This window comes from Microcaecilia unicolor, chromosome 6 (genome assembly GCF_901765095.1).
Source record: "Microcaecilia unicolor chromosome 6, aMicUni1.1, whole genome shotgun sequence".
In the NCBI taxonomy this organism is placed as follows: Eukaryota; Metazoa; Chordata; class Amphibia; order Gymnophiona; family Siphonopidae; genus Microcaecilia; species Microcaecilia unicolor.
This window is the reverse complement of record NC_044036.1, coordinates 118,419,934-118,433,915: the sequence shown is the minus strand read 5'-3', so window position 1 is coordinate 118,433,915 and position 13,982 is coordinate 118,419,934. Positions and strand designations below refer to the sequence as shown.

Sequence of the window (13,982 nt, the reverse complement as noted above, 5' to 3'; positions counted from 1 at the left end):
GGGAGGAGGAAGTGACGTCAGCGTCGGGGATGGACGCATGATTCCGGAGCTCCGCTAGAGCAACGGCGAAAACGGCGAATAAACCCCGAAAATTCGACCTCCAGATAAAAAAACACAGCGGCCAACACAAGCCTATGGCGACCCGGAAAAAATTAGATAAATTTAAATTCACGGCGGAGAAGCGCGACGGAGCAGCGAACTCCGGCAGCATATCGCACATGACACGCGCCAAAATGGCGGCCGCAGATTCCGAATCGGAGGCGGAAGGCCTCATGGAACAACATGATAGCGATACAGAGATCACCAAAAAAGAAGTCGCTCGATGGTTTAAAGCCTTGAAAGCAGAAATGTCATCTGTTCGCAAGACGATTAAGGAGGCAGTCACAGATTTACAGAAAGACATGCGGGAAATCGGGCACAGAATGGAGCAGGCAGAGGGTGAACTGGAGCACGTGGGAAGCGAAGTGCACCAGTTAAAGTCAGAACTTCAATCCCTGAAAGAGGATAAGGCTAAAATGGAATTAGACCTGGAGGACTTGGAAAATCGCTCACGGCGAAGTAACCTCAGATTTAAAGGCATACCAGATACTGATCAAAATATGGATTGTGCTAAAATCATTAGAGAAATATGTGCTCTTATTCTGGGAGAGACTGCAGAGGAACAAGGAGATCCTGCAATCCAATTTGACAGAGTACATAGAAGCCTGGGACCCAGGAGGTCCTCTCAACCTCGAGATATAATCGTCTGTTTTTCAAGTTATACAGTCAAAGACATGATCTGGAGAAAAGCAAGAGCTAAGGGTGATGTCCTCTGGGAAAACCAGAACATTACGATATTTCAAGATCTGGCACTAGGCACCCTACAACGTAGAAGATCATTCAAAGATCTTACTCAATATTTTCAACACTCCAACATTAGATATAGATGGACATTTCCCTTTGGATTACAATTTACAGTTGGAGGTCAATCCCGGAGGGTGTCACGGCTAGGAGAGGCGTGGACTATATTGAAAGATCTGGGCTGTAAGGATTTGCCACCAGAAGCTTCTGGATCAACCTCTACAAATGCGATTCAGTCACGCATGGCATCCACATGGCAGAGAGTGGGATCCAGAAAGGAAACAAGTCCTCGAGGATCTCCAAAGAAGAGTGGGACCTGAACACACGATAGTGAGAACTGGATGCATACCATACAGTGTTCATTATATAATCAGCTGGTTGAACATGTTTATTTTAGGTGACAGTTTCATGTCGCTCCTGAAATGTTGTTAATACATATGTTTTATGTTGGCTAGCAATAATATTAAGACAAGATTAGAGAGAGGGATAAGGATTGAAACAGTGTATTGCAATTGGGGGTTTTTCATACGAAGCCTAATAATAGTCTGCTCTGGCGAGGAGTTACTTCCTCAGAACCATCTGCTGGCAGGTTTTCTACCAGCTACTTCGGGGGGGGGGGGGGGGGGGGGGGGGGGGAGGGGGGGTCAGGGGTTAAAAGTGGGTACATGGAATGTCAATGGGTTGAACTCCCCATCAAAGCGCAGTCTTGTATTTCGGGAGGTGCAACGGCTTCATTGGGATATAGTAATGCTACAGGAAACACATATTAGGAGTGGTGATGCTCATTTGCTCAAGCACAAATCTTTTGCTGATTGTATAGCTCATTTTGATAAAAGAGGAGGAAAAGTGGGAGGGCTTGTAATCTATGTTCGGAAAGGTATACCATTTATAATTGATGATATTTATAAAGATGTCCTAGGCAGATGTTTGGCGGTAAAGGGACTTATATTTGGCAAACCTGTGACTATTGTGAATGTATATGCTCCGAATGTGGGGCAGGGGGACTTTTTCGATAAAATGACAGAGGAACTTTCCCAATTCCAACAAGGTCATATGATTTTAGGAGGTGATTTTAACACATATATGTCACCAATGGACCATTCTAGAGGAGGAGGCAGCATAAATGTGACCCACAGTAAAAAACTAAAACAATTGACTTCACAGTTAGATTTAGTTGAAGTTTGGAGGCTCAGACACCCAGGCCAAAAGACATATACATTTTTTTCTCATTCACAAACTACATATACTAGAATAGATATGATTTGGTGCAGTCGCACACTCTGGGATAGTGTGTTAGATTCTGAGATTGGCCCCATTAGTATTTCAGACCATGCTCCAGTAGAACTTGAACTGAAGGGGTGGAGGGAGGAAGATTAAACGAGTCATTACTGGGAGACCACAAAACTTGTGCAGATATTCGTAAAGTGATCCAGTCTTACTGCATAAGCAATGACACGGGGGAGGTTTCAGATGGGACGCTCTGGGATGCATTGAAGGTGGTGGTAAGAGGGCATCTCATAAAGTGGGGGGCTCGTAAAAAGCGCGCCAGAGAAGCAGCGGAACTCAATTTGAGATCCAGACTGGTTCATCTGGAAAGACAACACCAGGCGGGGGGTTTGGCAAAAGACTTGCAAGAGCTCAGGAGGTGCCGGATGGAACTAGAAAAGCTACAAATAGTGCGGGTGGAATTTATGAGGAAGCTCCTCCAACATAAATTTTATGAATATAGTAATAAGTCAGGGAAAATGCTGGCCAATTGCCTTAAGGCTAGGCAGAGAAATCATACCATTACAAAAATTAAAGGCCCAGGGGATCAGCTATATTACAGGGATGACGAAATTAGAACTCAATTTTTAACTTTTTATAAAGAGCTCTACAAAAGAGAAATAGGGTTGGAAGCTGCTGAGGTGCGGCAGAGTTTTGAGGGACTTGGACTGTCCAAACTGACTAGCGAGGAGAGCCGTAAGCTGGAAGCTCCATTTCGTCTTGATGAAATCACAGGAGTCATTAAGAATCTTAAGGGAGGAAAGGCCCCGGGAATGGATGGCTACTCCGCCAGATTTTACAAACTTTTTGCGGGGGAAGTGGGACCTTTGTTGATGAGAGTGGGTAATGCCTGTTTTGAGGGTCAGTCATTGCCCATTAGTATGCATGAGGCGGGAATATCTCTGCTTTTAAAGCCAGGAAGGGACCCGGCTATATGTGGGTCCTATAGACCAATCTCGCTGATCAATCTAGATATAAAAATATTATCAAAAGTGTTGGCAGACCGGCTAGGTGCAATCCTACCAAAATTAGTACATACTGACCAATCTGGGTTTGTTAAGGGCCGGCAGGTAGCAGATAATGTACGTCGTACACTGCATGTTATATGGGAGGCTAAGAGACAAAATATGCCGGTCACTTTGCTAAGTACAGATGCAGAAAAGGCATTTGATAGGGTGGAGTGGCCCTATCTATGGGAAGTTATGGAACATATGGGAGTTGGGACTGGTCTACTGGGATGGCTCCATAGGTTATATGAAAGGCCAATAGCTCGATTAAAAATCAATGGTGGGTACACGTCGACATTTCAGATAGAACGTGGAACTCGCCAGGGCTGCCCATTGTCTCCGCTGCTCTTCGCGCTCTATATAGAGCCGTTAGCGCAGAAGATTCGAGAATCTGCGGATGTAAAAGGGATAGTAATTGGGACTATAGAACACAAATTAGCATTATTTGCGGACGACGTGTTATTTTTTGTGGGAAGTCCTGCATTGACCCTTCCGAACCTGATGGTAGCTTTAGCAGAGTATGGACGCATGTCGGGCTTTAAGATCAATTATGACAAATCGGAGTTATTGGGGGTTTCCATTACACAGGCTTGGATGCAAGAGCTCATGAGAACATACCCATTCCGTGTAAGGCACGATAAGATTAAATATCTGGGGGTCAGGATACCTATAGAGATCTCACAATTATTTAATCTGAACTATATACCACTTTTTCAACAGGTACGAGCAGATATGGAAGCATGGACGGGGAAATGGCTGTCATGGTGGGGGCGTATAGCAGTTGTCCGAATGAATATTTACCTCGAGTTGCTATTCTTCTTTCAGACATTACCAATATTGGTGCCTAAGGGAGAGTTGGAGAAATTGCAGAGAGCTCTTTTGAGATTTATCTGGGAGGGCAAAGCGCCTAGGCAAAGCAGAAAGTTGTTATGGACTTGGGGGGACGAGGGGTTCCAAACCTCAAATGGTACTACTGGGCTGCTCAATTAAAGTTCATCTCCGCATGGAGCCAAGATAGGCTTTCAGTGGTGGCCCAACTTGATCAATCTATGGTGCCGAATCAATGTCTAAATCAGTACTTTGGGCCTCCTATCCACGTAGGATGTACACAACATTGACTTCCAATCCTTTCGTGCAACACCTCTTAATATTGTGGGCAGTGGTTAGAAGCAAACTGTGGCAGTCCAGGCTCACCTCATCCTACGCATACATTGGGGGGGAACCAGGGTTTCAGATAGGGATGGGTCATCCGGTGGCAAGGAGATGGGCAGAGATGGGGATAATTTGTTTTAGAGATCTAATGGATGATGGACAAATGGTTCCCTTTGCAGAGCTTAAAGAGCAAAATGGGATTTTAGATACTGAACAATTCTTCTATATACAAGTCAAACATTATATACAAACACAAGGGTGGTTGAAGGCGGACCCGGAGGAGTTTGAGGGCCTAGAGAACATGTGGAGCTCCTTGGGGAAAATGAAAGGTACTATCTCTATATTGTATAAATTTTTAAGGGGAAGGACCTTTGAGAAATGTCCTTATATGCTTCAGTGGGAACGGGATTTGCATAAGGAATTTACAGCACACGAGTGGAAGGCAATTTTGGCTGAGGTTACTAAAGCCTCAACCTGTGTGCTGATAAAGGAAAATGCTTTCAAAATCCTGTCACAATGGTATTATACCCCACACAGATTGCATGTTATGTTTCCAGGGACATCACAATGGTGTTGGAGATGTGGAGATGAGGAGGGGACCTATCTACACATTTGGTGGTCCTGTGCTAAAATACAGGTCTTCTGGGGAAATGTTGCTACAAAGATAGCAGCCCACACGGGGAAGCCTTTCCCATGTGAACCTCAATGGTGTTTGCTTGGATTGGGTAATAGACGAGGAGCTAAATGGCAGAGCCGGTTTAAAAGAATGTGTTTGGCAGCAGCAAAAACTGTCATAGCTAGGCATTGGAAACAATTAGAGGCACCCTCAGAAGAGGACTGGCTCTTGAAGCTATCTTTGATTGGTGAAATGGAGAAATTTACGGACAAAAGATTGGGACGTTATAATGAATCTTCAGAATTATGGACTCAATATCGGAGCTTAACCCACATGACATGTAACTTAAATGTATAATCGCTGGGGAGGGAGGGGTGGGGAGAGGGAGGGGGGACGGGAATATTTTGGATTGTATCAGTGAATGACTGTTTGATAAGCAACATGTTTGTTATTATACAAAACCAATAAATAAATACAAATTTAAAAAAAAAAAAGAAATGGGGAAGTCACTGCTTGCCCCGGGATTGGTAAAATGGAATCTTGCTATCTGGGTTTCTGTCAGGTACTTGTGACCTGAATTGGCCACTGTTGGAAACAGGATACTGGGCTGGATGGACCATTGGTCTGACCCAGTATCGCAATTCTTATGTTTCCGACCTCAGGATTATTCCACTTCCAAATAAAGGCCACAAATACGTACACAAATACAGCCAAATGGCAAGTAGGAAAAATTACTTACTGATTATCACTAGCAAGATAATACCAACAACCAGAGCCACAACAGCTTTCATCTGCAACAGAAAAGGTTAGGAAACATTTAACCATTATTTTACTGATTTACAATATCTGCTCTCAATTACCTAGAATTCATGGCATGACAGACAATGCAAAGCTAGGCAAGGCACGGCACACAGATTCAAACTATAATGACAAATGAGACAAAAACACCAGGGACAGTGTGCAAATGCTTCAGCATAGAGCAGGGGTTCTCAGCCCAGACCTCAGGACACATCTAGCCAGCTAGGTTTTCAGGATACCCACATGAAAATGCATAAGACAGATCTGCATACAATGCAGATAGTTGAAAAAAAATAGAAGAGAGAAAAAAAGTTTTTAAAAACATCTATCTAGATCTATGAGACCTGTGACAATGGAGTGGCATAAACCTTATTGTTAACTGAAGGGCGAGTTCAGCGAGAGGCATGCTTAAAGTAACAAGAAGGAACCATCTTTTCATTTTATTAATGTGTGGATTAAGGCTCCTGTGAGATCCTTTTGCCTTTGTTGGTGGGTTGCAAATTTATCTCATGCATCGTCGTCGATGATACGCTGAAACCTTCTGCTCAGTGTGCTGCTGCGGCTAGGAAAGCGAATAGAATGTTGGGTGTTATTAGGAAGGGTATGGAGTCCAGGTGTGCGGATGTTATAATGCCGTTGTATCGCTCCATGGTGCGACCGCACCTGGAGTATTGTGTTCAGTACTGGTCTCCGTATCTCAAAAAAGATATAGTAGAATTGGAAAAGGTACAGCGAAGGGCGACGAAAATGATAGTGGGGATGGGACGACTTTCCTATGAAGAGAGGCTGAGAAGGCTAGGGCTTTTCAGCTTGGAGAAGAGACGGCTGAGGGGAGATATGATAGAAGTGTATAAAATAATGAGTGGAATGGATCGGGTGGATGTGAAGCGACTGTTCACGCTATCCAAAAATACTAGGACTAGAGGGCATGAGTTGAAGCTACAGTGTGGTAAATTTAAAACGAATTGGAGAAAATTTTTCTTCACCCAACGTGTAATTAGACTCTGGAATTCATTGCCGGAGAACGTGGTACGGGCGGTTAGCTTGACGGAGTTTAAAAAGGGGTTAGATAGATTCCTAAAGGACAAGTCCATAGACCGCTATTAAATGGACTGGAAAAATTCCTCATTTTTAGGTATAACTTGTCTGGAATGTTTTTACGTTTGGGGAGCGTGCCAGGTGCCCTTGACCTGGATTGGCCACTGTCGGTGACAGGATGCTGGGCTAGATGGACCTTTGGTCTTTCCCAGTATGGCACTACTTATGTACTTATGTACTTATGTACATATTCATGTATATGCATATATGCAGATAACTTGTGCTGTTGGCCCATACTTTATAGCATTGCCTTGCACATGCCCACATATTAAACATTGCAATTCACACTTTATTAAATACTCTATACAGTTTTACACTTTACAATGCCATACTTCACACACATTACTGTACAGCATTGTTGCTTACCTGTACCAGGTGTTTCCCGTAGACACTTGGACTGATCAGGCAAACAAATAGATGACATCAATTGATGGTGCCAAGGCAGAACAGCTCAGAACAAGTTCTAAGCACGTGCAGCCCTTTCCAAATGCAATCTCCTCAGCTCGGGAAGGTGGGCGAGACAGTGAGGGGCATTCTCAATACGACATCCAAGTCAGACTAGTGAATATAGTGATTTTGAACAGCAAAACGTTTTGTTTTTTTCTAACTTTAAATGGCCACTTGCTACTTGTTTTTGTGCTCTGTGCGTTTATCTTTTTGGTCCAATTTTGGAAAAAAAACCCCACACTCACACACAAAAATCAAGCCATTGGGATGTAGGAGCCACCAACATTTTTTTTAGTAGACTGGCCACACAGACATCCCAACAGAGCAGTGGGGCACCCTAAGGTGCATTACAGTGGACTTCACATAAAAGCTCACTATTGCTCCCTTGTATTGTATAGTGAGCCCTCCAAAACCCACAAAAAAACCTACTGAACCCAACTGTACATCACTACAATAGCCCTTAAGGCTGAAGGTGTCACCTATATGTGGGTACAGTAGGTTTTTGGAAGGCTAACACTTTCCACCACAAGTACAAGAGTAAATTATTGGCCTGGGTCCCCTTCTCCACAGTGCACTGCACCACTAGGCTACTCCAGGGACCTGCTTGCTGCTTTAATAGGACTGACCATAACATCTGAAGCTGTCAGAGGCTATTTCTTTCATATCTTTGGGGGTTGGAAGGGTACATAAGTACATAAGTAGTGCCATACTGGGAAAGACCAAAGGTCCATCTAGCCCAGCATCCTGTCACCGACAGTGGCCAATCCAGGTCAAGGGCACCTGGCACGCTCCCCAAACGTAAAAACATTCCAGACAAGTTATACCTAAAAATGAGGAATGTCAATCCTTTTTTCCTCCAGTGGTCATCTCTCATTTAGGGCACTTTTTTGAGGTTTAGTCATTATTTAAACAGGTCTAGCTCAAGATGTCTTAGTTTTAATCCTGGATGTTTTGTTCCATTATGACTGAAAAATGTCCAAGTCTTAGGAGTGCCCAAACCCCGTCCTTAAGATGCTTCCAACATGCCCCTTTGAAATCTGGATGCACTGCAGATGAACAACAGAAAAACATCTGGAAAATGGATTTCGAAAATACCGATTTGAATGTTTTGGCGAGAAAAACATCCATATGCCTGTTTATGCCAATTTTTAAACGTTTTTCTCTTTCAAAAATGAGCCCGTGTGTCTGATCAATCTTGCTGTCTATGGTAAACTCCTGGTACAGGTAAGCAACAGTGCTTTTGCCATCAACAAGCAGGATTACGTCAGGTACACAATTAGGTTACTCAGGCTCAGGGCTGCTCACCTCTTTATTGCCTATTGTCCTATAATTTTAGCTATAAGCTATAAACTTTTACTTCAGGTATACTGCACTATTTCCCATCCCCCATCTCTCTTTTCCTATCAGCCACATGAAGGAATTTCTAGCTGGTCACATGCTCTGATGGTGAAAATGTTGCTAAGGCAACTCAGATACCTGGTATATCCTGTTATAAAAGTTATTTACTGAGAAAAAGTATGGCAAGGAACAATTGAAAGCCTCCAGCACATATGAAAGTCCCAATTACAAGTCTCCAGCTCATATGCAGCACCTATGTATGATTGGTGCAGGGTAGAGGAGAGGTGGATGCTCACCACAGCCTATAAAACCACACTGCAGACAAAGGAACTCTAAAATAGTCAGGATGGCAGGAGAGTTTCATGTCCTTGTCACAGTCTATTTCCAGGGGGGGTACTCTTCCCCCACCCCTTGACAGAAACTAATTCTGTATAGCTATGAATCTTTCTTTCATTCATTCTTTCTTTCTCTGCCTTCTCTCTGTTCTGTGACCTTTGTATGAGGAACAAACTTTTCTTCCTTCATATAATTAGTCTAATTACTTACAATTATCAGAGGTACTGATGTTAGATTGTTGTATGTTTGTTATAACTTGAAACTGATGTCTGATGCTGTGCTGGTGGATAATTAAAAAGACTTAGTTCTCGCTGATTCCTGTACAATTTTTCCTATATTATTTTAAAAATTTCATAACTTGTTTTAGCGAATAGCAAATCAAATGCACAGCCTAGTACACTATATTACTGGCAGTCTGTGCATAAATCAGTGCTACAGGAGCAAATTCACAAAGACAAAATGGCCAGCAAAGCTCAACCAATGCACCGTCTGGATAGGTCCAAGCGGTAATGAGATGCAAATGTATGAAGAGAAGGACCGGTAGCTGCTTTACAAAATGGTATTGAGCAAAGCACTATTCAGGGAGAGCTACAGTCGCTCAAATTTGATGAGATTTCACTTTAGAAATGAAAGGAGCACCAGCATGTTTATAACAGAATTGGTTGCTTGAGGTCAGCCACTTACTAAAGTCCTTTTGGGTGAGTGGAATGCCAATTCTGCTGAGGGTTGAAAGAGACAAACAGCTGCACAGACTTTCTGAAATACTAAAATTTCAAGGTAGTAAATCAAGAACCCAGAATGTGGAGGATTCTCATGAGGCTCAGACCACAGGTCCATCTAGCCCAGTATCCTGCTTCTAACAGCAGCCAAGCTTTTCACAAATATATGGCTAAATCCCTATTTATTTTTGAAAGGTGGACAAGTGTTACCACGTTTGGTAAACACATGGGGTTGAGTCTTGAGAACTATCCTGTTATGATGGAACAGATTAAGGCTTGTAGGTAGAGCTTGAAGTTCACATTCTTCTAGCTGAAGTAGTAAGAGGACTTTTCATACAAAATACTTAAGCAAGACAGACTCCACTGGCTCAAACAGTGGCTTCATAAGGGATGTAAGGATGGCTTTAAGGTCCCATAGGAGCCTTCTGTAGTGGTAGTTTGATATGAACCCTCTTCATGAACTGGGAAGCGACTGGATACTGGAAAGCCAACAGACATCAATCCAAGCACAACAGGCTGAAAGAACACCATGATGTAGTCTGATGGAAGAAGTCTCAAATACGGAATTGATGGATTGCTGCAGATATTTTTTTTAATTTTATTATTCCAAATGTTGTGGTTATGGGTATTAATTTTTTGTTTGCCATCAACATAAAAGCTTCATGAACCACACCCCCTTCCAAAAAAAACCCCAAAACAATAATATGTGAAGCACCAGATGGAACCCCCCCCCCCCCCAAAAAAAAAAAACCCAACAAAAAAACCCACAATCATTTATGAAGCACCAGATGAAAAACTGCTGCACTTAAAAGTGTCACAGTTACGTCTGGTATTTGGTCTTCTTGCAGCAAATAAAATATCTTGAAAACGCACTTGAAATCCTAGTGCAGAAACTAAGCACTGCTCAATTTCTGCACTGTGAGGGCTACTGCTTTGAAGTTTGGATGAAGGTAGCCATTTGTTCTGTGTGACTAACAATGGAGAAACTGGGAGCCTGCAGAGCAGGTGAACTGTTAGGCACTTTAGCAGAGAAAACCAGTTGTGATGAAGCCAGTAGTGCTATGAGATGCATGCCTGGCCTTTGTTGAAACCTGCGTAGAGTCTTTGCTGTATGATTATTCCCCAAACCCCCTCAAAGCAGAAGCCAGGCATGCTAAACTAGCCCTCACAAAGTGATTTGGCAAAGGTCTGACTGAATGGTAAAGTGGCAGCTTTGTATCTTCATGGCTTGAAAACAGATCTGAGGGGGTTTCCAAGCTTGGGAGACAGGATGCAGTTATGGAGGGGCCAATCATGTGATTGAACAACTTTGATGAGTTTGTCACCACTGAATACTGGATGCCAGGGAGGAAGTTATATTTTGATGTGATTTCCTATGACAAAATCCCAAATCCTTGCTGCTTTGTGACAAAGATCATGTCCCCCTCCCCCCCTCCTTTGACTTGTTGAAAACAAGCATGGCCACTCGGTTGTCTGTTTGAACTTAGACTGTGGCCTTAAAGAAAACTGACAAACTGAAAAAGAAACTATGGCTCAGAGCTCTAGGCCCCAGTGCTCAAAAGCAAATGCGGGCACTAGAGGCCATCAGTGCAGTGCCGGACTAACACCCACATTCACTTGCACTGAATGCTCAGAACTGACGAGCTCCTCCGTCTTTGAGTGGAATGAGCATGCAAAAGAGGAAATCCCCTACTCCTCCCCAATGGTCAGGAGGCAGCATGCCAAACAAGGGCACTCCTCCCACGGCAAACCCTACGCCAGCTCGGACGGTTTGTCGATCCATGGGGAGGGGATGACCTCCTGTGAAATGAAAGTCCTTGTGGTCCGGTGGACCCCAGACCTCCAAACCCTCCCCCCAAGGATGATGGCCTGATAGACCCCCCAAAGATATAAACCCCCTCAAAAATAACACACTGGTGGGTCCAGTGGGACTTCAAGGCCAGGACCCCCCCCCCCCCAGGCCTAGCCCTGGTGGTCTAGTGGTGGCCCCCCAACCTCCTACTACCTTGGAGGAGGAGGGACTGGGACCTCCTCATGCTGGGTGCCTCAAAATTGCAACGCCCTGCCCGGTACACCCTGGAATGCACTGGGTGGGGCTTAACTATCAGGGAGTGTCTCCCTTAAATACCCTTCTCAAGAGGCATCGGGTAGGGCGCTGCCATTTTGAGGAGGCACCCAGCAGGAGGAAGTATGCAAATACAGTGCTTACATTCGGCTTATGTGCAGAGTTTATGCAGATAAAGGCACCAAGTATCAATGTTTGCAATGTTTCTGCCTCGCTGAGGGCAGGGTTGCCACCAGAACTTCTGTGACAAAAAGTTTTTATTATAACTGAAAAATAGAGGAGGAAAGAAAAAAAAAAACACACACACAAACATAGGAAGCCAGCAAAGTAAAAGTCTCTCAACAGTCAGGCAAGTTTTATTTTCATTCATTTATTTGACCATTTGGTATGCTGCACAATCACAATGGCATCAAGGTACTGCACAAACCAGCAATATCTACTACAGAACTGCCAGCCATACAGACAGACATGGGCATAGTTTGACTGTTTCATTTGGGGGGGGGGGGCAAAGGATGGGGCGGAGCATATTAGCATATTCATTTGCATATATATATACATATATATATATATATATATGCGCAAATGAATATGCTAATATGGAGGAAGGAAGGGAAAAAGAGCTGGCTTTTTTGGGGAATAACCATAATGAATATGTATGAGATATCAAGCCAGCTCTTTCTCCCTTCCTTCCTTCTTTCCTTCCTTCCTTCTTTCCTCCTTACCCAGCACTCCCTCTTCCTCTCCAGTAGTATTTCCCCACCCCCTTTCCCATACCATACCAGTGTTGACCTTAGAAATGCATAGGCTCTATATGTAGATCCTTCAAGAGGTAGTGTGTCATGATTTAGGCTCTACACCCTTTCTGATGTTTTGGTGCCACCTTAGTAAGGCCAACACACGATCTCTCCACTCCAAAACGTTATACACAAACTTGTGCAAAAACACACTCATATCCTTACTAAACCATAACAGCACTAATTCCAAGGACAGGACGAGCTACAACCTTATGAGTGAAAAGGCAGAACTGTAATTACACTAGGCTCTAAAACACCAATACACTACCTTGTGAAAAAAAGCAAAACAAAAAGGGCTGCAAATACACCTATGCGGGAACAGGAACTTGAAGAGAAGGTTTCGGGGCAGAGTCGAAGGCAGCGTGTATATGTCGCTACCACTGCCAGGAGCACAGAAAGGCTGAAGAAGACTGCTGCCTGCGCCGGAGGGAGGGAGGGAAGAAGAGAGGGGGTACACAGACATGCGCTCGTCTCCGGCCGCTTCGCTTCCCTGCCCTCTCTGTCTGCATCCCGGCTTCCTCTGATGTCATTTCCTTTCGGGCGGGATGCAGAGAGGGCAGGGAAGCGAAGCGGACGGAGAGACGAGCGTGCCTGCTTGTTTTTTTTTTTTTTACTACTGGCGCCAGTCGTCGTCGTTTGGGGGGCATTGCCCCCCCCCTCGCCCCCCCATTCTATGCCCATGCAGAAAGACCAACAAAAAACCAATATAAGCAGGAAGGGGAAGTGCACATCACAATGCCTGCCAAAGTTAGCATACAGGCACAGATGACATGAGGGGGAGGGAAGGGCAGACGGCCTAAGAAGTTGAAAAAAAATCATGTCTATTTGGCAAACCAAGAAAAAAAATAAATAAATAACAAAGCCGAGGAAACTGCCTTTCATGGAAAGGGTCACACATGCTCAGAAATTTACATTAAGTTCTAAGCTCCAGCCCAATGACATGTGATGACACCACCCACTTGTGTGCCTGACTCAATCCTGTTTGTTGATGAAAAATTTACAGGCTCATACTTTATACTTACTTTACACTCTCGCCACCACATCTGTCTGCGAAGGTGCTTGGCTCTGCTGCTGAAAGCTGTTGCATTATCTGATAAACATTCTAAAACAAAGCAGAGAGAAAGAAAAAAACAAAAGTCATGATTCAGTTGGGTCCTCCAGAGCCAGGGGGAGACAGCAGCTCTTCTGCATGGAATCAGCACTGTTGACAGAATCCCAGCAGCCAGCAAGGATTCCTAAACTGTAAGATAAAGGCCACACAGATATCTACAATCAGAGAGTGGGTAGGGTCGGAGTTTCCTGAGCAGAGTGGCAGAAGGTCCCTTTACAGTCTGCTGCTACACTGTGCTACCTTCATCTTCTTTGGCTGGTGGTCTCTGGGAATCTCGCCAGCCTTGCTGCTGTTACACAAGGATTAAAAAAAAAAAAAGTAGAACTTCCTTTGCAGGCTGGGATTCAGCCATGGACAGATATGGCAGGTTGGAAAAATGAGCTCCAGGGGAGTCA

General features: G+C 44.1%; 1 protein-coding gene across 4 annotated transcripts in view; it reads right to left on the bottom strand.

The window, feature by feature from the left end:
- Positions 1-13,982, bottom strand: part of VAMP4 (vesicle associated membrane protein 4) — a 104,331-nt gene that overhangs the window by 2,493 nt on the left and 87,856 nt on the right. For all 4 annotated transcript variants that reach the window (XM_030206695.1, XM_030206697.1, XM_030206694.1 and 1 more), the window contains exons 6-7: positions 13,499-13,578; positions 5,621-5,672 (exon numbers count right to left, since the gene is read on the bottom strand). In XM_030206695.1, the coding sequence (XP_030062555.1) occupies positions 5,621-5,672; positions 13,499-13,578 (132 nt within the window). The remainder of the gene's footprint in view (positions 1-5,620; positions 5,673-13,498; positions 13,579-13,982) is intronic.